At 39.9% G+C, this 24,713-nt stretch overlaps 1 protein-coding gene across 4 annotated transcripts; it reads left to right on the forward strand.

Moving 5' to 3' along the window:
• The first annotated feature begins 2,924 nt into the window (after positions 1–2,924).
• Positions 2,925–21,960, forward strand: lbr (lamin B receptor). 4 transcript variants are annotated; one of them, XM_051408833.1, is made up of 15 exons: positions 2,925–3,078; positions 4,386–4,517; positions 7,130–7,304; positions 8,044–8,259; positions 9,920–10,018; positions 11,926–12,112; positions 13,181–13,377; positions 15,347–15,401; positions 15,566–15,760; positions 15,892–15,995; positions 16,547–16,672; positions 16,830–16,998; positions 17,256–17,336; positions 17,787–17,909; positions 20,002–21,960. In XM_051408833.1, exons 2-15 carry the CDS (start codon positions 4,420–4,422, stop codon positions 20,160–20,162), a joined length of 1,986 nt encoding a protein of 661 aa, XP_051264793.1. In that variant the 5' UTR covers positions 2,925–3,078; positions 4,386–4,419; the 3' UTR covers positions 20,163–21,960. The 4 variants fall into 4 exon arrangements, with proteins under 4 accessions (XP_051264793.1, XP_051264794.1, XP_051264795.1 ...); XM_051408834.1 differs by having other exon boundaries at positions 9,920–10,009; XM_051408835.1 differs by lacking the exon at positions 9,920–10,018.
• Positions 21,961–24,713: the final 2,753 nt, after the last annotated feature.

A 24,713-nucleotide genomic window follows, 5' to 3' on the forward strand; every position in this document is an offset into this window, starting at 1 on the left:
GACTAAGAAGTTGTCTCTTTTTTACTATGTTCACCTTGAAACATTTTTCAGAATTTCCGCATGTTGTCTCACATGATCTCTCTTCAACTCTCAACTCCAGATAAGACTTCTATATGAAACTATAATTTACTAACTCACACTCCCTTTACTAACTCAAAAACTGGATTTAGTGTTAAGTTACTCTTTAAAGATTCCCTTCAGACATGTATGGAAAAGTATAATTTCCACATTAGAATACTTAATCTTATCCTAAATCCTGTAAAGTCTATTCTCAGTGGATGTGCACTGTTGGAGCATACTGGACCAGGACTGACTTCCAAACTATTTTGTGATGTCACAAATCCTGCTGGTAGGCCCCACCCCTTAAAATCAGCTTTCCAATGAGCACAGAGAAACTTCCCACTTTCAGCAGATGAAATGATGTCTCACTTAAAGTGAATAAAGACTTTGAATTCCCTGCAGGCCTTATTCCCTCCTCTGTGTGCCCACATCTTTCTCTACGCCAGGTCAACCTGTGTTTCGCAGCCCAGTCGCTGTGACAACATGTCTGACTGTTCCACATTCACGCTCAGTGGAGGAGAACAGGAAGAGGAAGACTAACTGAAAATGTGACGCTTTTTTTTCTTCAAGCCTGCACCGTGTGCTTGCCTTTCTGCAGTTGTGCCGTTAGCAAGCTTTGTGAAAGGACGACAGCACTGAGGTTGAGACCAAGATTTGAAGCTGTGGTTTGCACTTTTTACACTGACGCAGGATTTTACACAGAATCTCCCCTCCAGAGTCAAATACGTCGCACCTGTTCAATGTCTTTATCTCTTTTGATTGTGTAAAATCAGGGTTTTGTCATTTGTTTCCGCTTTTACGCAACTATTTGTTTTCATTTTGGCTTCTGTGTACTTGCAGAAGCTTTCCATCTAATGCAGCATGTATGATGTGAGAGAGACAGGTTGAACAAAGAGGAGAGCTGAGGGAGAGGGGAGGGAACTGTGGAAAGCACCAGGAAGGGGGTGTTAAGAGTATTCTTTATTTTTATGCTCACAAGTGACTCATGTACAGCCAGCGTGTGCATTTAAATAATGCATGTTTTAATCCTTTTCTTATTATTTGAAGGGTTTATATCACTGATACCTGATAAATAATAAGAATAAAGGATTTTTGGATTTGCATATTTGGGTTCATGGATATGGTATTTTGCATATTCAATTATGTATATTTCTCTCTGTTTAATTTAGTTAACATTGTGGAAGCCAAAAAGTTGATTCTCTAAATATAAATATCAGATTTTCTGTTATTAGTTATTCATTTCATAATCATCTCATAAAGTTTCTGGATGAGACTCGAAAAAGCTGAAGTCACCAAAAATCTAACACCTTAAGTTTGCAGGATAAGACTGTGTTTGAGATTAAAATAGGCTTCCCGCACTTTATTGGTTGTCTGCGAGCTGCTTCACTTTTACAAGAGCAGCACTTCCTGTGGGCGGGGCATAGAGAGGTCTGGCAGTACATCTGCAGTTCATCTGAGGTTTTGTTTGACTTGCAGCCAGAAAGGGGCTGTGCTGCGCTGTGGCGAAAGCTACACTAAACACAGGAAAACACCCTGAGCTATGCAGAGAGAAAGACGAGGAAGCTGAGAAAAACCTTGATGCTGTAATTGGATTGGAGAGTTTGAATTTTCAAAATCAGTTTTCTTCCTCTTGCTGTGTTTATGAGCTTTGGGTATATTTGAGCGGCAGGTGTGAATAATGTGTCAACAGTCAGGTCTACCAGAAGCATATGCAAATAAGACACGGCCTGCAGCTGTTACTGACTCCCATCTTCACTTGGCTCACTGCTGGAGGCAGTTTGATGCAGTCACTTTAAACTGATGGTGCACTTTCCCACAGAGAGGCTCTGGATTTAATGATGAACAGTAAGGTTGTGAGGTGAAATTAAATATAACTCACTTAAACTGAAACGTTTTGTTCTGAAGCACTTTGGAGGGAGACTTAAGGGTGCAGAGCCTCGTAATGTCTACTGTGTTTATGGTATTGAGATGATGAGGAAATATTCTGATCACAGCGAGAGTTGTTATCTACATTTTTAAATATAGTAGGGAACATATTAGATGTATTGGTTCCTGCTTTGTTGTTGAGATGACTTTTTTTTTTTTTGACAAAACTTTCACTTTTTGATGCATGCTTTCCTCAGCATACCAGACATATGAGGACAGTTAATTGCTTACTGTGCAACATTGTGCAAAAGAAGTGTCTTTTATGTATTTAGTAACTGTACTATGATAAATGCCTCACATCTAAACACTGTGCAACACAGGTGCAGCCTATACTGACCCCACCAAGTGATTTAATGCGTCTGTCCCCAGAGCAAACAATAAGTCGTAGAGTACCATTATGATAACAGCTTTCCTCCAGAAATATGGACAACATACAATTCCCTCCTCTCTTTGTTTCAGCTTTTATTGGACATAAAAAAAAAACACTTTTGCCATGAGTATAAAATATAAGAATGGATATAAACAGACTGAATTGGCCAAATTCAGTTGATTTTCATTCAATGTCACCAAAATTCTGCTTATATAAAAGGCTACATAATTAAATATAGTGGGAATTAGTATATGTTTATATTTACATTAATATACAATGCAATTTCTTTTAATAATACATTTAGTGGATTTATACTATTTGACTATTTTCTATGACATTATTTTATTTTAATGTGTATCGTTAGTTAGTTTAGTATGTGATATCTGCTTTTGGCGCTTCTACCATTTTGTCTGACGGTAATTTTACACCAGTAAACAAAGTAGTCGTGACTCCCTCAAAGCCAATCGCAACACAGTTAAAATCCACCGATAGCCAATGAGATTGCAGAGCTGTTTGAAATGAACGCTGAGATATCCAATCAGCGGGCTTCGCGCCTTTCTAGTCACTGGTGGGTTTTGCCCAGAGAGGGAGGGAGAACGAGCTCTACGTCAAACGTGAGGAAAGTCGGTTTTTAAAATATTAAGATTAATTTATTAATTCCTCGTCTTGTTAAGGAATATCTTATCACTGTTACTCACTGGAATTAATCGCGTAGTTTTAAGGTAAGTGCAGCCGTCCAACGCATATATTTGTGATGCATAATAACAAATCGCTTTACGTTTGCCTTTGTTGGGAAACTGGGGCTTAGCCAAAGCTAACTCAAGCGGTATAACGGCGCTCTAGGCTCCGACTAGTTCCTGAAATCTGAAACTTGTTTCCACTGGTCTAAGTAAAATAATAAGGCTATATCATGTGCTGGCGACGTCCTGTATAACAGCTTATAGTTGTATTGGACATGTTTGATAGTTCTGGTCAGCAGCATTGTTACGTTAACTGAGTTGTAACTGTACCGTTATGGACGCGCAATGCGCTAACATAGAGATTAACGACGCTCAGGAACTAGACTGTGCCTGCTTAGTTAAAGATAACCTTTATTAGAGTGTAACCCTAACGCTACCTCAGTCGGGGGTTTGAATCCATGGTTACCATATATTTAAAACCTTGTCCCGGGGTAACGTTACTGTGAGTGAAGTAGTTTGGCCGAACTTTATTGTGCTGACGGGTTGACGGGTTGACTGTTTGACGTATGCCAACAGTATTTGAATGCATGACGTTTTCCCTCCTTTCCTTTCTGTCGCCTGCAACTGCATCACGGCTGTCTTGAAGCTAACAAAGCTAACGTTAGGGGCAGTTTGTTAAAGAAACAGCTCCTTTACATTACAGTTGAGTTGTGGTACAAAGGGCATAACGCTTAATTACTGTTATTCAAGAAAACAAACCAAGCTCGAATTCGTAGGTCAAGCAGTGACATATGCCATTATGGACGTGAGAGTAAACGCCGGCAGATACCTTTTAACAAAATAATAAATAAAGGTGCTTTAAGTTCGTCGTAATAATGCTATAACGCATTGGAAATTGCGCAGGAGATAATACAAGTCCAAGCAAAGCTGTCACAAAAGAGCAAGCATCTCCCATTGACTCAGTTTATTTTAAAGCACAACGTTAGTTTACATTTGTTGCTTAGTGTTACTAGATTGTGATGGTTTCCATTAGATAGTCCTACATAGATAACAGAGGGTGTTGCGACTTTACAGTACATAAAGTTGACATTTGAGGGCGCATTAATATAGGAGTAAAGTCTGTATTGCGGTGAGTGATCTGCCTTATTCCCAGTGCCGGTTTTTCAGATGTATCCTACCGCTGTGGAACGTTAACACAACAGGTTAACGCCTCTTTGGTAGGATCTTACAACTTAACACACACATTACGTTTCAAAGCAGCTGCATACCAGGTGGAGCTAAACAGCCCTTTTCAGCACAAAGGGGGGATGTCTGCCTGACTTTTATTTAAAACTCCACCCACGCTACAGCTCTGATCCTTTCATCAGCCCAGCCTGAGATCTGATGGGAAACTCTCATCAGTCACGATTCAGATCTGACTTCCACATCCCATATGGAACTGGGCAGGGGAGCCAGGAGAGCAGCACAGGGACTTGCTTTGGGTGTGTCATATTGAGATGTTTTTCACTCTGATGTTGTGGATTTTGTGTGATCAGTTACCAGTGGATTGGGGCTTGACTGTGTATGTTTGATTCTCCCTGCCTATTTGTAGTAATCCTGGTGAGCCGACTTCTCCCTGGCCTTTGCTGTAAATCACTTGAGTTATTGTTTGTTTAAAAAGGCTTACAAGATATTTATGAAGTACACATTGGGTTTTAATTGCACAGTAGAGTGGTTTAGTAGTCAACACTCAGCTGAGCTGTCAGATTTAACATGAAGGGGTTGTAAGATATGTGAATGGTGCTTCATTTCTCAGTGTAGTGGAAAACTTGTGTGAACCTTTTCTACACGCTACCTGCCGTTTATTGAAGCATGGCGCTGTGTTAGCCACTGGAATTTTAATTAGCAAGGCTGCTGACAGGAAGCTGTCATTATGTTATGGGGCTAAAACTGTCACCACTAGAGAACTGGACGTAAAGACCTAAATTTGCTTTGCTGAAGCCAAAGCCTGTTCTCCCCAACGTGTTTGAGTTCCTTCCTTTCAATACCTTCTTGTTAATGTGCTACTAATCAAACTTTTCTTACATATTGCAATGCTTTGTCTGTTCTTATGCTGGCAGCGGAGAGATGAGATGATTTAGAGTAACAGAAACATGCATGTGCTTCCATTTAATCTCTGTTTTAATAGATTGTTTACTTAGCTGTCTGTAACAAGTATGTCTGGAGAGTTTGACTTCACATTTTTATTATTTTTCATCTGTAAATGAATCAGGTGTTGGTTTCTGCAGTATGGGGAAAAAATCCTAATTGTCCACAGAACTCTAGTAATATAACTGACCAGCCGTTATCACCATTGAGTCCACTCAAATTTTTAGGTTGTCCTCAAACTGTCTGCTAGAGTTGGCAGACTCAACAGCCACAACCACAGTTTAGTTCCCTATCATTGGCACTTTGGCTGGGCTAAAATTCCTTGCCTGGTTGGCTGGTGACTTGAATGCCACACTTTCAGACAGACAGCTTTGGGTAAACCTAGCAGGGACAGACCTGTCAGCAGTTCTGCAGTAGTGTGGTGGTTTTCTAGACACTGAGCATCCCCGGTCCCTAATGTTCCATAATGCTGACCTGGCCTGGCCTACCTCATTGTGTCTAGCGGTGCACACTACAGTAGGATTTTGTCATTCTAAAGTGTTAGTTAATGTAGCTTGTCCCAGGCTCTCAAAATGTTTGGGTGGTTTTGAAAATGTAAGATGTATACAATTTGATCAGGTGTAATAGTACAGACATCATTTAAAACTGAAGATAAACAGAGGAACAATGGTGGTTGATATTTTTGATTATTTAAATTCAGAATTTAGTGTTTAAATGGTCTAATTCATATTCTTAATGATTCCAAAACAATTCAGCCTAAAAGGAATGTGTTATGTTATTGACTTTTGTGGTAAATAGCCTCTTTACAATTTTCTGAACAATACTGAAGCAGGTACAGCTGAAGAATCTTTATCACAGATAACTAGCATGGCAGTTATGTGACAAATATGGAGTTGGGTGACCTCACATAGCTGCACCATATACCTGCCAAGTTAGTTTCACACCCCAGTAAGAAACAAACAAAAAGGAAAAACAAGAACTCAGAAACACAGATTGAGTGCACTTTCTTTTTTTCTGTGTAGTTGAGGGATTGCCCCAGGGGTTCTGGTCTAGACATTGGGCAGAACAGTTTATTATGTTGTCCTAGGGTTAAACATATTTCCAGTTAATTATTTTTATGAGTAAATGGCTGGGGGAGTGGCCAGAACAGCCCACTGATCTCTGGCCATGTTGTAGTAGTGGGGGCGTGATTTTCTCATCTGCTTCAGTTCCTGTTTTAGCTCGAGCATCTTACAGCTCAAAGTAAGGTCTCCTGTACATGCTCGCTCTAATCCTTGGCCCTGTGCCTATTAGTATAACATCTGCTAAGTACTATCACATGATAAACTGTATAATTGCTTGTTTGTTTTGTGCATGACCTTGTATGCTAAATCAGTCGTTTTTTTCTTCTAGTTTGTGATTAATTTAAATCGGCCCGCTATTTTGCTTCATTTATTATGGGAACAGAACAATAACTTGCTGAACTGTTGTCAGTAATTCATATTGTATTACTCTTTGAAATCACATTACATGGTAAATCCGAATTGTTGTCTAGCAGTAGTTACACTGTATAATGCAGTGGACAGACAGAAAGTTGTATGTCAAATATGTAACTGCCAAAGCATTGTGAGTGACAGTGAGCCCATTGAGATTTTGAGATGCCACGGTTCAGTGGTCATTCAAGCAGATTGTCGAGGTTTGAGCTCATGCTGTGCTGCAGTGGACTGTATGGAAACAGAAAGGGCTGGGTCATTCTCTTAAGTTCTTCTTCTTCACTGTACTTAACAATGGCAAGTTATGTTTGCACTGAACTGACTGTTTTTAGTAAATAACTCCATATTTACTGCCAAATGTACACTCCTTCTATACTAAACTACCTAAAATTGAAACACGTCTTTGCTTCCTATATCTCCTGCCCTCCCTCTCTCACTTTCTCTTTCTGTCTTTGTTGTGCTCTCACTCTTTGTTGTCTTTCACTTGTTCTCAGGCCAATGACGATGCCTTCTGTGAAGTATCAGAGAGGGGAGATGGTGATGGGCCGCTGGCCTGGAAGCAGCCTGTATTATGAGGTCAAGGTGCTGCGCTATGATGCCAGCAGTCAGCTTTACACCGTCATCTACAAGGATGGTACTGAGCTGGAGCTCAAGGAGCAAGACATCAAGGTACCCCCAGAGTGACAGAGAGACTTACAAACTCTTTTCTCAGTTTCATGTAACTTTTTGTTTCTGTAGAATCTTGGTCTTAATCAGTTTACATTTGTTAATGAAAGGTTTCAATGGAATTTAAAAAAAACAACAAATTAATTGGCCCACTCTATGGCCTAAGCCAAATTGTACTGCTGATACTGGCCCTCATGATTATGTTTCTTTAGCTCACAAACTAGGTAGGGCTGCCTTATATGGTAAAAATTAGTGTGGGAATGAGCATTTTTTCATCACATATCTAATTTTCACTGGGAAAAAGCTATTAAAATTATGATGCTGTGAAATGTATGAGGTTCTATACCAAACATGTATGTTTTCTTACAGCTGGAGAACTAGATTTGTAGGCCAGGGCATCTCTTCCATAGTACCTCATTATAATGCTGTTATAAATGTTATACTGTCATTGTCATGGTGTAATATCACTGCTAGAAGACTGCCTAACGCCAAAACACTCAAATAATGCTCAATTTCATTTTAAAAATGTCTTAACTATTTAATGATTTTGAGGGATTCCAATTGTACTGCACAAGCATTGCAGACAACCTCTTCTTGACCCTGCAGTGTAAAGTTTCAGTAGTATGTGGACTTACTATATTCCACACAAGATGAGGTAGACATTTTTTTGTATTCAGTTTCACCTACAAAAATTGTTAATATTTGCAGTCTCTTTTTTGTTTCACTTGCTGTTTTCTCTCAGAATGCTGCTGGGTTCCAGACCCGCTCTCGCTCCCGCTCTCGTTCTCGATCACCAGGCCGCCGCCGTAGCCGGTCGCGCTCCCCAGCAAGAACCACACGGCGCTCGTCCTCCCGCACAGCGGCAGCCGTCGCTACTGCAGCTATAACAGAGAGTGCACCCACCTCCCGCAGGGATGCAAAGCTGAAGGATACCCCAGAAGTCAGGCTCAGTCCCCTGGTAAGTGCCACAGCTGCCTTTACAGTCTCAGCACTGGTATAGCTGGAGAAGCTGGTGTACAGAAAGAGGTAGATCAAAGGATCTAATCAGTAAGAGTGTATAGATGCAGGTCAGAAAATGAATTGTAGTAAATACATAAACTAAGATACTGTATCATATACAGTTATACTGTTTACTGCTGATAACAACATGACTCGGTTGCATGCAGATGTAGATTCACCATCAATTAACTTTACTTGTTGTGAATTATTATTTGTTGTTGTTGATGTCACCAGGCAACAAAGACAACAAAGTCTGTGGTCCAGAGCAGCATATTTTATCTCTAGAAATAACCTTGAACCTGGAAGAAGCATTTACATGTTTGCTTCCTGTGTCAGCTCATACAGTATATTGCGTGGGTTGTAGGCCAACAGGGTAAATTGTCATTTGATCATTATTATTTCTTAGTATTCCTGGCTGATGATGACAGAGAGGTGCCAACAACGGCTCTCTTGATTTATAGTGGAGCTATACGGGTGCAGCAGTGTGTTTGATAGCTCTGGGTAAAGTTATCATTTACAAACAATCCTTTGCTGCTTAAAGGCGGGGTAAGCGATTTTATGTAATGTGATTGTAATCCAATAGACTTTGTCAGATCCAGCAAATATCTCCCACGGTCCGATAGATTTAAGCTCTGTTTGCGCTGAAAAAAATCCAGTGTACACAGTCCTGGCTCTGTAACTGGGAAACAAACAAGGTGGTTTGGACCAAGCCACACAACACTAACTTGTTATTCCAGCCATTCCAGCTGTTGTTGTTAGATCTGTGTCATGGTATTTGTCCATTGGTATTTGATTTCTTTAGAATTGCGTACCCCAACTTTAATTTCAGCATGTTGAAACCCAGTTAAGAATTGTTGTACAATGTAATCAGACCAAACAGCTGATATTATTAATATTCGCTTTTTCATTATTTATTTGACAATTGCTTTTCCATCGCCTATTCGTTGCATAAACTCTTCCTGGAATGAAAAAAAAACAAAAAACACCACAAGTGTAAAACCTTTTTAATGACACTGGAATTTTATCACTTCTATCAAACTTTTCTAATCAGAAAGCCAAACACAACATCCCCGTTGGGTGGCATAAAATAAAAATACATATCACAATTATTTGTATGACAATTACTTGTCATCTAGGATTTCATGGTTGTGACAGCCCTACCAAGTGGTTTTGTGTAATCACATTATGGCACTTATATTTATCTTAACCACACCAAACTGAGGCTGTAGTTTCATTTGCACCGTAAAAGGAAATTACTGCATACGTACCCATGATCATGAAGACAGCAAAGAATACCAAAAAAGCCACAGGGATAATGAAACATTATATATCACTGTAGATGAGATGGCACTATTATATGATAATAACATATAATATATATTTATAAATAAATAATTGAATTTAAGTTGTGCCAGTCTTTGATTTTAAAAATGTACAGTTGTCCATCTTCAAATGTCCTAAATCATCAGTACGTTGTCATTGTTAGGAATCGTGTTTCTGTCATTCTGGATTTTGACCATAACAACATCACGTTCCCTCTGCCTGTTCCTCACGTTGCTTTTTTCCCCTTTTTGTCTCTTTCCATCTCCATCAATCTCCCTCCATTGTTTCATGGGCAGAAACAGACAAAAGCAGCTGAGAACAATAGCAACAATAAGCATGAAAAGAAAGAGGAGAAACAAAAAGAAGAGAATAACACTGCTAACAAAGTAAATGAGGTGAGTTTTATGTTGAAATTGAAAAAGTGTTTTAGATAGTTTGTACATTTTGGAAAGGTCCATATAAACTCTAATTAAAAATGTAACAGTACAGTACAAGTGGGACATTGTCATTGCCTTGTTACTCTCACATGAACACGAATACAGATGAACACACACCAGAGTCATCAAATACACTCAACAACGTGTGCAAAAAGTGCAATGTTAAATACATCATGTCTTTGGACTAGATTGCACTAGAAAGCAATAAGCCCACTTCTTTATTCATAAGCCGCATCTCTGTTGAGTTGAAATTAGTTTTTGTCAGATGGACAGTATCACAAAAACAAAACAACTGACGTTCCAGGCACTACTGACTTTCTAATAGTGAATGGGCTTTGAGGAAAGTCAGAGCTGGTGGAATGTCATGATGCATGCACGTTGGGGGGGCCATGTGTGTGTTTTCCAGTTGAGAGAGGCTCCCCTCACAAGATCGTGCTTCATTTAGCCAGTCACATGGCGTACCAACATGTGCCACATCTTTGCTTTCTTTGCCTTTTTAAAATGTTCTGACAGCTTCGCAGGGTCCCACGTCTAGACAAAGTGTAGAATGGTAGACATCTGTGATTCTTAATCGAATTCAGATTTAAAAGAAAAAAATCCCATTAACATGTGTTATTTCAATTCAGTTTTTCTTTGTTTTGTCCGTTCTTCTTGCTTTGTTGTTTTGTTTTTAAACCAGCCGGCCTCTAAGGTCATTGTTAGTCTGTATTGCTATGTGACCTATCATTAACCCTGGATAGTTATACCCTCTGAGAAGCTTTCTGAGAAAAATCTAGGAGCTTAGTCATAGCTTTGAGAAAGTATTTTTTTAGTTAAGAGAGAAAGGAAAACCTTGAGGTTACTTCATACAGAGATTTACAAACAATTGTTTTGGTTTGATTGAACTAGTGCTGTAAATGAATAAGAGTGGGGATCTTATTTTATCATTAAATTTCATTTCTAATCTTCTGCTCACGTATTCATTTAAAATTTAATCTCATTCACTTGAAAAGCTTTTACCAGTTCTGTGGTGTTTTAGCTTATATATAAGAAATATTTTGGGTCAGGCCATATTATTGCTTAACACCAGTAAAGCCTACAGTAAATATGGTAGGTTTCAGATGATTTCACATATTCAATTCAATTCAATTCAATTCAGTTCAATTCAATTTTATTTGTATAGCACCAATTCATAACAGAAGTTATCTCAAAACACTTTTCAAATGGAGCAGGTCTAGACCGAACTCCTTATAACTATAAATAAATATATAAATAGATATGTCATTATTTCATTCATGCAAAGATTTAGAAGACCAGTTAACTGCCACGAATTTGTCCTATCAATGTGGACTGACCACAGTAAACCCATTCTGCACTAGTGCTCAGTGCAGTGCATTAAAGGCTGAAAATAGCTTCCCTAAAATTTTAATATTGTGACTCAAGTCAAGGTCCTTCTTGTCCTAAAAGATTATTTTATGCTAAATGTATTCCAGTGCTTAACGCCACTGAAGGTAGGGTATATCGGTGCATTCAGCTGCACTGTGTGCTCACAGCACTGGGTCCAGTCTTTTATGTCCATCCTTCTAATGTTTGTAGTGAAGACAAACCATACATTATTAACATACAAAACTTATTTTGTGCAATTTAGAACTTTACTTCACCCCAAATTTTTTATTAAAATGGAAACACCTAGCCTACTTTACCTGATAAAGGTCTGATGACTGAAACCTCATCAATAAAATGAATAGTTTGTTTTTGATCCTCCACAGCTGTCACTATGTCACTTATGGTGTACAAGAACTTTGTTGAAATTGCATGGCTACGTCTTGTGCAACTTATGAGTTTGTCAAAGTTCCTAAATAAGCCCCTCTATCTTTCATTTTAAGTCTGAGTCCAAGGTGGAGGCGGAGTCTGAGAAGAACCAAGGCCGTTACAATCTGCGCCGCAGGAAGGACGACGGAGATGCCAAAGCACTTGAGATCAAACCAGAGAAGCTAGAGGAGAAGGATGCCAAGCTGGCTGCAGCTTCTGCTGCCTCCCTCTCCAGCCCACTTGACTTTGGAGGGAAGATGGGTAGGTTACAGGAGGGAAAGGAAATTCACTTGAACGTCACTATGCAGCTACTAGCCTGAGGAGGATCTTTAAAGTGTTCCACAGTTTAATTTAGGATAGACTGATGACATCCTTGTCCAAGCCCAGTGCTATTAAAGGCCACAGAAATGGATTTAGTCACACAGTTCATTTATGTATTTTAATTTTCAATTGTTTGAGGTTAGTGTCGCCTCTTTGACGCAGTGTAAACAAGGACAGTCCAGAGCAGCATATTTTATCTCTAGAAATAACCTTGAACCTGGAAGAAGCAGTTACATGTTTGCTTCCTGTGTCAGCTCATACAGTATATTGCGTGGGTTGTAGGCCAACAGGGTAAATTGTCATTTGATCATTATTATTTCTTAGTATTCGTGGCTGATGATGACAGAGAGGTGCCAACAACAGCTCTCTTGATTTATAGTGGAGCTATACGGGTGCAGCAGTGAGTTTGATAGCTCTGGGTAAAGTTATCATTTACAAACAATCCTTTGCTGCTTAAAGGCGGGGTAAGTGATTTTATGTAATGTGATTGTAATCCAATAGACTTTTTTTTTTTGTTGCAGTGTAAACAAGGACAGTGTTGGTTAGCAGATGTTTCTTTGTGCCTAGCCACTTAGTGCTGTACGTTTATTTATTTGGTTTGTGTTAATGTCCCGCCCTGTTGATCACTGACAGTACTATTTGACTCACAGCCCATAGGGGTCCTGGTAGTGGAGATGAAGACAGAATGCAGCATAAACCTATGGTTTTATCAGAACAGTATGCATATTGTGTGTCATTCTGTGCTATCATAACATAATGACACTATCAGTCTAGATGTAATGCCAGACTGATTTTTGAAACTACACATCTAGAAGAGGAAAAAATTATCTGCTTTCCTTTTGGAACAAAACATTCTCTCAAAACACAGAGATGGCTCAGCAATGTGACATAACATAACAGCTGTCAGTTCACTTCATTTATCTTATTTTGTGTGAGTGAAATGTGGTAAACTGAACATAATCAAACTGACGACATCAGCATCCCTGTTGTGCTTTGTCCTTCCTCCAGGAGCATACTTCTGGCTGCTCTTTCTGCCAGCCTGGGTTCTCTTCCTGGTACTCCAAGTCAACCTGGAGGACCCAAGCCTGGCCAACTTCCCCCCTCTTTTGCCCCCTTTTGAAGCTTTCTGGGATGCCCAGGCTCTTGGCTTTGTCATCCTCTGGGTCTTATTCCAGGTCCTGCTCTACATCCTGCCTGTTGGAAAGGTAAGTGAAAGGAGCTGAGACCTGTACACATAAAAATACACACACAAGTTGGTTAAGTCGTTGTAGTTAAACACAAATTCAGGGTGCTCTTATCAGCATTTTTGGGACCGTAGCTCTATTGACCAACACCAATAACTGATCACGGGCTGTATTCGAGGCCTTTTATATATCTTGTAGCATTATTTATTTAACTATTCTTAAAAGCATAAATTAAGAGGTGAGAAAGTTTGTTTATTTACCTTTTTCTACAGTGATGAAAAAATTACAAAGGAAGGGAGAAGATCAAACAAACTATTTAAATATTTACAAGCTCAACATATAAGCGAGAGAGAGAGAGAGAGAGAGATTCAAACCAGCCCCACACGCCCAACACACCTACTTTAATAAATGGAACTAAACACAGGGTTTACTTCTACTAAGTCAGTTGGCACTCAGTTTATCTGTGCATTTACCAGATAACAGACCAATTAAGCTATTTATATCTCTAACTAACTTTATCACTCCTCAGGGCAGGCCTAACAAGCCAGGCCCATTGCAAGTTGTGGCTTTGCCACTGTCTCTTATCGTGTTGTAGGGCAGTGTGTGAGTGTCTTTCCATCCATCTATGTTCACATCTCTGGATGTAAAGAAAAGCACGCTGACGCTCTAATAACAACACAGACACAGCTGTACTGTCATGATGGCTTTTGTCTGGAGTGGCTGCCTTTTGTTTAGGAAGCTGGGGCAGTTTGATCTTTCAGAGGGGTAGAGAGACAATGGGTGGAGGTACAGAGTAGTATGATTCATAAAGTCGCTCACTTTTTGATCAACATGGACACTTCAAATGTCACTTGTAAAACTGATTGATGTGATGTTGTGCTTCATAAGGCAGTCAATATGTGTATACACTGTGGCAGGCTTCAGTGAAATATTTCAGCCCTGGCAGAGGGTAGCATGGATCATGGAGGTCATGAACTATCTGAACCCATCATCTTCAACAATAGACTGCGGCTGGTGATCAAGGCAACCATTATATTGGCTGATATTTCTTTCAGTTTCTTGCTGTCCTTGTTGTAGGGTTGCTGTTGTTGTAATGTCTCTGTTACTCACAGCTGAATTAGTTGCTAAACAGTCCCACTCGCTCTCAGTGCTAGCTTTGAAAACATGTCATATTCATGGATGTGACTAACCTTCAAATGTCTCATGAGGTTTGTTGTGTTGAATGTTTCGGTTTGCCTTTCTCCACAAAGGATTTCCTTGAAACACACATTGAAAATTGTAAATGTATTGTCATTTTAAGACACCTGGTAGAACTGTCCGATCAGTGAAGCTATTGTGGGTAGGTGTTTACTTGAATAGAATGCATTGTTTTTTTCTATAGCTGATGATGGAAGTAGCTACCGAGTGAGCTATCTCGCTTCCTTCTAATCTGTTGAGTTGCACATGTGCAGTAGCGATCGGCAGGAAGCATGGATCGGGTAGCGACAGCATAGATAATACATCTACGAGCAACAACCATTTTAGTCATCTGATTGGCCTTTATATTTCAAATCAATATTGGCTGATAATGAATGGTAGTCGATCACTTGGAGCACCCGTAACACAATGCCGTCTGTTCCCCCCTTTCCTCCGTATAGTGTGTAACATCATCAGTACAGTATTACACTAAACTCACTGATACAGGAAATGACCACGTGAACCAGCACATGACTTTTTCTGTTGGTTAGCTCAGGCAGGAGACAGAAATTGGATTAAGGGTCAGGAGCAACAGTTAATGAGATGCTCCACAGGAAAACGGAAGCTCTTGTTTATTCTCTCCTGGATTATCTCTGCCTCTCGATATCTTACACTAACTGAGATTACTTTCTGCTCACCTATATAATCAACCTTATAAACATACAATATTGTTTGTATTTGGTATGTCAGTCCAAGTATTATTTTCTTCTAATGTAATCTTGGTCAGCTGTTAACTTCTCCTGTTTCCCTCTAGCTGAGTGAAGGCATGCCACTGAGGTCTGGGGAGAGGCTGAAGTACAGGACCAATGGTGAGGCAATGTGAAGTGACCATCACCAATTCTGACTGCTTGCTCATCCTTTACTTTCATTTGTCTTTCAACATCCTTTCCTTGCAGTTTTTTTTAGCTGTTTGCTTTTTGTCTTCCACATTCCGTCTGTCCATCTGTGTCTGACCCTCTCTGTGCCCCTCCAGGTTTCTTTGCTATCGCGGTGAGCGCTGTAGCCGTAGTGGCAGCAGTGCACCAGGGCGTTGACCTCACCTACATCCACAGCCACTTCCTGCAGCTGGCCACGGCCTCCCTCCTCATCTCCGTCCTGCTTAGCATCTACTTGTATGTTCGCTCTCGCTACGCTGCCCCAGAGCAGCTGGCACTGGGGGGGAACTCTGGTAAGGAGCAGTTACTCACTGATCACATACATTGTGTTGTACCTTTTATTCTTTCATTCGTTTATTTTCACTGTAGTTGCTTTACATTGGCACAGTTGTCTGATTTATTTTCTCTCCCCCTGTCTCTCCAGGCAATGTGGTTTATGACTTTTTTAAAGGACATGAACTCAATCCCCGTATCAAAGACTTTGATCTGAAATTCTTCTGTGAGATGCGCCCTGGTCTGATTGGCTGGGTGAGTTGTCCTTTGTCTCAAACATTTAGTAGGCACTTGAAGTAAGAAGGTGGTTATTATTGTTATTATAAACAAAAGCCTTTTTGAGTTGTTAATGCCAGGTACATGAGTCAGAATGATGTGCAGTATGCCTGTACACCTCAGCTAATTGTAGAGTTGATGAAAGTGCACCACTCTGTGTGTCTATGGGGTCATTTTCCACCCACATTGCACCCTCTGGTGGCCAAATGTGAGTTGATCGTTGACCTCAAGGCCTTGTGTTTGCTTGTGACTATGAGGTTAATGCAGACTTTCAGCTGAGATTGTATAGCATTAAAGAACCACAGCTTTTGAACATGGGTCCCAGTGTTTGGATGATCAGTGAAGGGTTTGTACTGTCAAGCTGTCAGTGTCAGTTATGTCAAACCTGAAATGTAAGCACATAAGGTAATTTGCTTGTTTATAACCTTAAAATGAAAGTTGGGAGATGTCTTCCCAAATGGCTGTATAGCAGTCTGGATGATGAGAAAAAATTCCTAATGATGTTGGATTGTATCTGTCTCATTGTTTAGTGTTTGATCAACTTTGCGATGGCGCTGGCTGAGATGAAGGAGCAGAGTCTGAATGCTCCATCTTACTCCATGATCCTTGTGAACCTGTTCCAGCTTCTCTATGTGTTGGATGGCCTCTGGAATGAGGTAGAGCACAAAATATGGGCTGTAATGTTGATATTTTCTAAAGAAAATGTCCCTCAAAAGGAAACACATGGATGAATAAAGAAAATAATTACATACATGGCCCGGTAAACAACTTCTAAACCATACGAGTGCTGACTGTGTCTTTCTGTCTCCTCAGGAGGCCATCCTGACCACCATGGACTTGATGCACGATGGTTTTGGCTTCATGTTGGCGTTTGGTGATCTGGTGTGGGTTCCCTTCACTTACACCCTGCAGGCCTATTACCTGGTCAGCCACCCTAACCTGCTGAGCCTCCCCGCCCTCGCAGCCATTGTCACACTCAAACGTAAGTAGGAGCGGAGCATCAAACTGAAGTTACTAATCATCTTGACTGAGGGTTTGGATTGTTTGATTACACAACTGTATTTATATATAGTTCTTGTTACTTCATCTTGAGGTCATGTACAGGTAGTTAGTTAGAAATATCAAGAGCATTTGATAAAAAGAGTAATTAGTTTATTCCCAAAGAGATGAAGTTAACATTTCAGTGGTCTTTTTTTTTCTTCTGGTTTTCTAAAGTTTCTCTTGGTCTCTCTCTTTCAGTCGTCGGCTTCTACATCTTCAGGAAGTCCAACTCTGAGAAGAACGCCTTCAGGAGAAACCCATCAGACCCCAAACTGTCTCGTAAGTTTTCCTGCAGACTCGAGGCTAATTATGTTATGGTTATATAATGAGATGACTTTATTGGCCTCCAAGGAAAATAACTGAGGCGGAACAGCCGTTAGAGTTACTGATGTTCTGATGCTCTCTAGTTCTCTCCCACCAGACTTATTTGATGGTCGGTGTGTTTACTCATACCATCTTCTCCTTATTTGAAGTCAGTATGTTCTATGTACCTAACACCCTTCCAACAGAATATCGACAGAAACCTGCAGTCTCTGATCTGCTTCTGTAATTCAGAATTATTACAGCAGGAAAAGCATCTATATAAACTCTGAAAATACACTAGAATGACAAGTTTTCCATACATTTGATGCAGTTTAATATCAGACTGACCTCCATCCTTTTTTTTTCTTCTATAGTTTGTCTTTCTCACTGGTAACTTCTGTCTTTGTGTTTGTCTGTTCTGTCCAGATTTGAAGACTATCCCCACAGCTACTGGGAAGAGTCTGCTGGTGTCTGGCTGGTGGGGCGTGGTCCGCCACCCTAACTACCTGGGAGACCTTATGATGGCCCTGGCCTGGTCTCTACCCTGTGGTGAGTTGGCTTTACATTTGTGTAGTAATCAAACACCAAGGGAACTAATTTCATGAATTAAGATGCAGGATGAGAGAGAGGACTGGCAAAGCACTTCTAGCATTTTCCATTGCTTCACGTTAGGGCTGGGGGTAAACAATTATTTATTACGATTATATATAACGATTAATCGGGCAATTATTTTATCGATAAGTCGACTAATCTAACAACTAATTGGACGATTAACGTGAGTTAGCTAACGTTAGACAGATAACATTAAAAGCTACTGCAATCTTCTTGCTACCGTTAGCTAGATCTAGCAGCTGTGCACTTTGGTGGTGCTAGGCTAACCAACGCATCCCACTGCCACTCACGAAGGAGACAACAACAACAAGCACCAACGCTGGCCAAATCAATCTCATGCCCCCCCGCGCAGCCCGCCCGCGGCAGGCCAGCAGCCAAAGCCCACGCCAGCCAACGTTAGCTACTATAGATAGCTGTGTTCTGCAGCCGTAAGCCAGCTACCATTCAAGCCAACATTAGATGATAACTAACGTTAGCTAAACACAGCTGTCTAGGCGCCAGTAGTTAGCCAACGTTAACATTAGCCACCAACCCAGCACGAACAAACCGCACGGAGAGCCAAGACAGCCGGTCAGCACCACCGAAGTGCGCAGAGCCCAAGCCGCACAACACACAAACATGAAACCAACCCAGCCAACGCCAGCGCCCACCTGCCACCGTCTCCTCCACCAGCGACAACGGGGCGCCTCCACCCCAGATGCTCCCACATTGCCACAGAGCGCAAATAACCACACCTTTACGTTTGGGACTAAATTTGAAGTATTCCCATACCTTCGATGATTTAGGGCGAGCTGTTTTTTTAGGAGTTTTTCTTTTATTGGGGCTTTCATTGGGAATTCTGTGAGGAGGTTGCTGTTTCGTCCTCCATTCTGCAATGTTTTGGTCTCCCACGTGTGTGTGTGTGTGTGTGTGTGTGTGCGTGTGTGTGTGTGCGTGTGTGTGTGTGTGTGTGTGTGTGTGTGTGTGTGTGTGTGTGTGTGTAGAGCTGTGGCGAAGCGTTGACGCAAAAATTTGACGTCGACGCGTCGCTACAGGCCTACTTCACGTGCACAGTGCTCCTGGGATAAGGAACAATCTGCTGTCACTATCAGTGGGTGTGTGAGGGGCTTGTACCCATCACATCAGCTCCTCTTATTGGTGTAAAGGCAGCACTCTCCTCACAATGAGGGACGGATTCCTGATCTATAAGGAAAAATGGATAAAGTGCAAATATCAATCCAAACATGCCACGAGGGCAGGTTTGTGTTTTAATCCCTGTTTCCAGACATATGGACATTTTAAAGGTTACCTTGTTTTTGTGAGCAATCATAAACATTTCTATTCAGAAATCACAATGATGCTAACAGTGACCACAGTTGCAGTCAAAAAGGAACATAGTAAGAATACAGTATACAACAACTGAAGTATAAATACAAGTAAAATGTGGTTTTGTCTCTAAGGTTACATTCAGTAGCTGGAATGGAAGCAGAAAGGGACACACAGGAAAAAGCCTCGCTGCACTGACCTCCAGTCTCATACCCATCATCACCTATCAAATTATGAAATACTTCCTGTGGCTTGTGGTACAAGGCAACACGTGGCCTAACAGCTGGTGACAGGAAAGAGTGCTGAGTCAAGGAAACAACAATGAATTTTATGTGTGTAATGGACTTTAACTGTAACATGAACAACACAGCTGTTGTTCAGACAGCCCTTACATACAAGCATCAGCTGTTGGAGGTGACAGATGCTGCTAAGATTCAGACAGCAATCTTTACTCTGACTTCCTGACATAACCAGAATTCAAAATATACTTTTTGATGTGTCCACTGGTCAAAATATGTCAACAAAGTGAGAAGCAGAACATGAAGAATAGGGGTTTGTGGGATTTTACCGTGTGAGCTTTGAATGAACAAACTGCCAGAACAGGAACATTTTCAGCAGGAGGATAAACATTGTGTGAAAAGATTAGCACGAGTAACCACTGATAAAGTCCGTCACAGTCAGACTAAAATGTTTCTTCTTGCTCTCTTACCGCCCACATCTGCAGGCTTCAGCCACCTCCTGCCGTGGCACTACATGATCTACTTCATCATCCTGCTCGTGCACCGAGACTCCCGCGACATGAGCGAGTGCAGGAGGAAGTACGGCTCGGCGTGGGACGAGTACTGCCGAACTGTTCGCTACCGGATCATTCCCCGCGTCTACTGAGGAACCCAACGCTGGACACTCCCAGCTGAGGCCTTTTTTTGACCCGATACTGGGTGAAGGCTCACAAAAACCCCAAATATGAATGGATTGACTGACTGATTTGTCTTTTTAGAATCTCTTTTTTTAAACCAAGAATTTTATAAAATCTTGATTCCGGACTGAAGGTGCTGCAGTATTTTGAATTTATTATTTTTTTTATGAAAGAAAAAAAGACACTCATTGGTATTATGGATTGTTTGAAGAATTGCCTTTTTAAATAGAAAATACTCAAAACTACATACTTTTACAAAGTTTACAAAACGGGGGGGAAAAACGCCTCTGCTAGGAATGTCTCGTCAGGATGTATATTTTTGTATATACACATTTGTTTTTATACTTCAAGGATAACTCACCACTCGCATCATTTTTGATAAGTCTTACTCTTTGCTCGCAAAATATTCCAATATCAGCTTGGCTATTATGAATAATTTTGTAAGTACGCCTTCCTACTATAATTATACTGCTTGTGTATATTGTGAAGGATGGGATTAAAAATGCTACTTTTTAAATGAGCTGTACAGTGGAACTAGGACTCATGTCCTTTCTCAGGACCCGGCATGATGTTGTCAGAAAGTTGAATTAGAAAAGTTTTGTCTTAATAATTCTGTTGTGTATAATTTTATATAGATATCTAGTTTTGATTTTTGAGAGTGTAAAATGAATTTGGTGGTTTCAAGAAAAATGCACTAATGCGTTAAGGCTTTTTCTTTCCTTTACGTTATCAATTCCAAAGTGTATTCGATTTGGCTTTGCTACCTCAGGTTCACTCACTGTCCAGTCCTTCCTCCTCTGTGCCCTCTGGGAGGCAGTGTGTGTAATTATGAGTGTGACATTACTGCTTAACAAAGGAAAATTAGTTTTTTATTACAGCAATAACGTTAGTATCTGTTAGAACAAGTGGCACCCATCCACATCACACGAGTCCCGCCTTTAGAATTCCCAACTGCTTCTATTTCCTGCATTTTTATGGCACTGATGAAGCCATTTGTATTTTGTCCTGCCCATTTCTGGAACATATATTCTACTATGAACTGGTTGTTAATTTGCCACCACTGCCACATTAATTTGAACCCATTTAAGCTTTAACTTGCCAGGTCATGTGACTATTTCAATGAAGTTTATACTGTGACAACAAGCAGAGCTGTTGACTGTGTTAGCAAACCCAAAAAAAATATTTTTATGCATGTGCAGCTGTAGATGAGAATATAAGTAGCAATATGTTAAATAGACTAGGTAGCAAATTTTAATGCTGTGCGGACTGAATACCATGTAAATATTGTTTTTTGTTTTGAATCATGTTTTTTTTTTTTGAGTAAAAGAATAGTGATAATAGTAATGTTCCTCATTAGGTATTTAATGTTGCTTTTTATTTGGGATTTGTTTAAGTTAACTACCTAATTTTGACCACTGTAGTTATGTTTACAGCTAGATCTGCCATGTTTCTGGACTATACTTCAAAATGTACTTCAAATGTAAAATGGTGTGCGACAACATGTTTGATACTTGAGATGCCACCATTCTGTACAACATATGGTAAATATTTGTTCTTAGTATTTAGTGGTAAAGTTCTCTCCTTGGTTTGGCGGTCTGTCAGTGGAAAGCAATAAGTCGGATGTACTTGGATATGCGACAATAATGAATGAGAAGTTAACTGGTCCAGCAGGCTGTCGGTGAGGAGGAATCAAATCTGTGACGGCTGGAAAAAGCTTATCTGTACAAATGTTGCAGCAGAAAATAAAGATTTACAGTATTTCCCTTTTTTCTGCTTCCTGTTTATTTGTTGCCTTGTTGACAAACTTCCTGCTACTCCAGAATGAGGGTTAATTTGCTCTTACTGTTGAGGGATATATTATTAAAGATGTAATGTAATGTTTTTTTGAAAATAGAATCAATAATCTGAAGTAAAAACTCTCCTCTTCACACGTATCTTGATGAAGGACCAGTATTAATGTAAGATAACCCCATGTTAAAAGTCACTGTAGTCCATGGACTTCATCTGGCTCAGCAGACTGTAAAACTACATTTCCCAGAAAGAAGTAGGTAAAGAATACCATTACCTAATTCTTTTATTCAACTCCCAACTCATTTTAAAGTTATTAATTGTAACAGGTTGTGTTTTTTATAATACAGAAATGCATGGTCAACTTTCCCTAATCAAAGCTGTAAGCAGGAAGATTTTATGATGAGCGGCCTCCTCAGTGTGAACTGAAGACTGTCACAGGCAGTTATTTGGTGGAAAACAGCTCCATCTTCTGGCAGCAGGGCCTTTGTGTCAGTGGTTCCCAACCTTTTTCCTATCATTGTGTAAAGTGATGATCCCTGACTAAGCATCATATTTTGTGGATATTTCATATAATATTCAATGCATAACAATAACAGGACAGAACAACTGATAAACTGTACAGATTATTTGCTGTGAACATTGCATCAGAGGTGAGTTTACCTGATATTTTTAGGAACTTTATATATATATATATATATATATATGTCTGTATTATTAATTAACTATTATACATACTTAATAGGCTTCTTTATTGACAAGTTCAGTGTTTTCTTCCGCCTGATGCTTGTTCTATTAGACAATTTTCTTTACATTTACTTTTTTTCCCAGACGTGAACCAAATTCTGAGATAGAGGCCCACTGTGTATATTTTTTATTTAAAATCAAGAAGGCCTTGCAACCCCCCATGAAGCTTTGGCGACCCCCAGGTTGGGAACCACAGCTGACACAGGATTCATAAACATTAGAGGCTGTCAACCTGTCCTGGCTTTGATGCGGTGATGGTGATACTTATCTACACAGAGCTGTTTTCTATATCAATTTCTGCTGCTCAGTTGTATAATAATATAATTTTCAATAATTACAACTGGACATTAAACTGTGACATTATGTGAAGATGAAACCATATTATCCTTATTATCTTGTTGCTGCTGTTTACATTCAACAAGATGCACTACAGAAATATTTCCTGAGTGTATACGTGTATGTATATATGTATATAAATAACTGTATATATTATTTTATTTTATTTTGTTCTAACTAATTGGTCTTTAATATTATTATATAATAATTCGATTATCTTGATTATCTTATCTCTGTGTGTAGCATGAAGGAACTACAACTTTCATTTTGAGCATTGTGATGTTAAGGAATGATAACTGATAACTGATCGGTGTATATTGTACTTGATTTGAACTGTTACTTCTGGGCTGTAGCCATGATGTTAAGGTGAGAAGAAAACTGTTGTTCATTTGCTGAAGACTGGAAAAGGTTTTATTAAAAAGAGTGGGAACCTTGGACTGGCTATGAGTGCTGTTTTTTGCAGATGATCTACTCTTGCTTGTTTAAGATGACTGTGATATCTCTGTGCTGTCTCTATGCTTTGAGATTTTGAGATCATTTATAATTTATAATAGCAATACTTTATATTTCCCAGGCACTTACCTACTTCAATTCACTGATCAGAAATATGTGCAACGTGCAAGGAAAGGAGATTTAGAATTCGCCATGAGACTGAGCACTTTCCATTCTGGTCACCACCCTCAGGATAACTTACTTTTTCACACACATTTATTGTAATATCACAAGCGAGTATGTGCGAAGGAAAGTCCTGAGGCCTACTATATAAACACATTAATTCATTTACCTAAGCACCAGATTTACTGTGGCTTTATCCTCTTATCTCAAGCTTCATCACCAATAATTAATGCCATGTTTCTATACAGGCTGCTGGGGGAATTAAAGCAAGGCCACCATCTTACAGTAATGTGCCCATAAATAATCATTTGGTGAATAAACATAAAAATGAAGAAGATAGTCACAGACAGACCACAAAACTACATAATAATCACACTTTTTAAAAATGTTTTTATTCAGTTTTAAATGTTAACTCCAAAACGCTAATATCAGTGTAATCATATACATTCCCCTTTATTTACATAGGGGCATTTACACATCCAGCAGACACAGCTGGATTAGCATTAATTTTGATTCCGATCGTAGGCAACAGTTTGTTTCCTCTGTCTTCCAAATGATGTGCCTATAACCTGGAATATGTGACACAAAAATAACATCTGCCTATGATCCCCAGACCAACCTCGCAGAGAGTGAACCTTAAAAACCTTAAAAACCCTGATTGCATCATATGTCTTTTTTTTTTTTTAAACTGCACAATGTCACCAGAAAAAGAACTATGATAAACACAGATGAGACATGGAGGTTGGGGAACAAGATAAAGTCTGAGTTTTGCTGCAAAATGGACAGGGTCGTATCAGGTGGTGCAGCAAGTTGAGACAGTGAACCCCAAAGTGATTTTGGAGGCAACTTAAAAGTTGTCCACATTTCTCACCTGAAACCCTGCTACCCTAACACTCGAGACCTCCTGAATCAGGGGCGCAAGCGTGTTCTGAAGATCCAGAATGAGGAATTCGGATGAAGAGGACTTCCTTGGTTTCTCAGACACTGCCTCCAGTGCTGGATGGGTGAAAGGATCTGCAGGGAGACGAGAGGAT

Source organism: Dicentrarchus labrax, unplaced genomic scaffold (assembly GCF_905237075.1).
Source record: "Dicentrarchus labrax unplaced genomic scaffold, dlabrax2021, whole genome shotgun sequence".
NCBI lineage: Eukaryota > Metazoa > Chordata > Actinopteri > Moronidae > Dicentrarchus > Dicentrarchus labrax.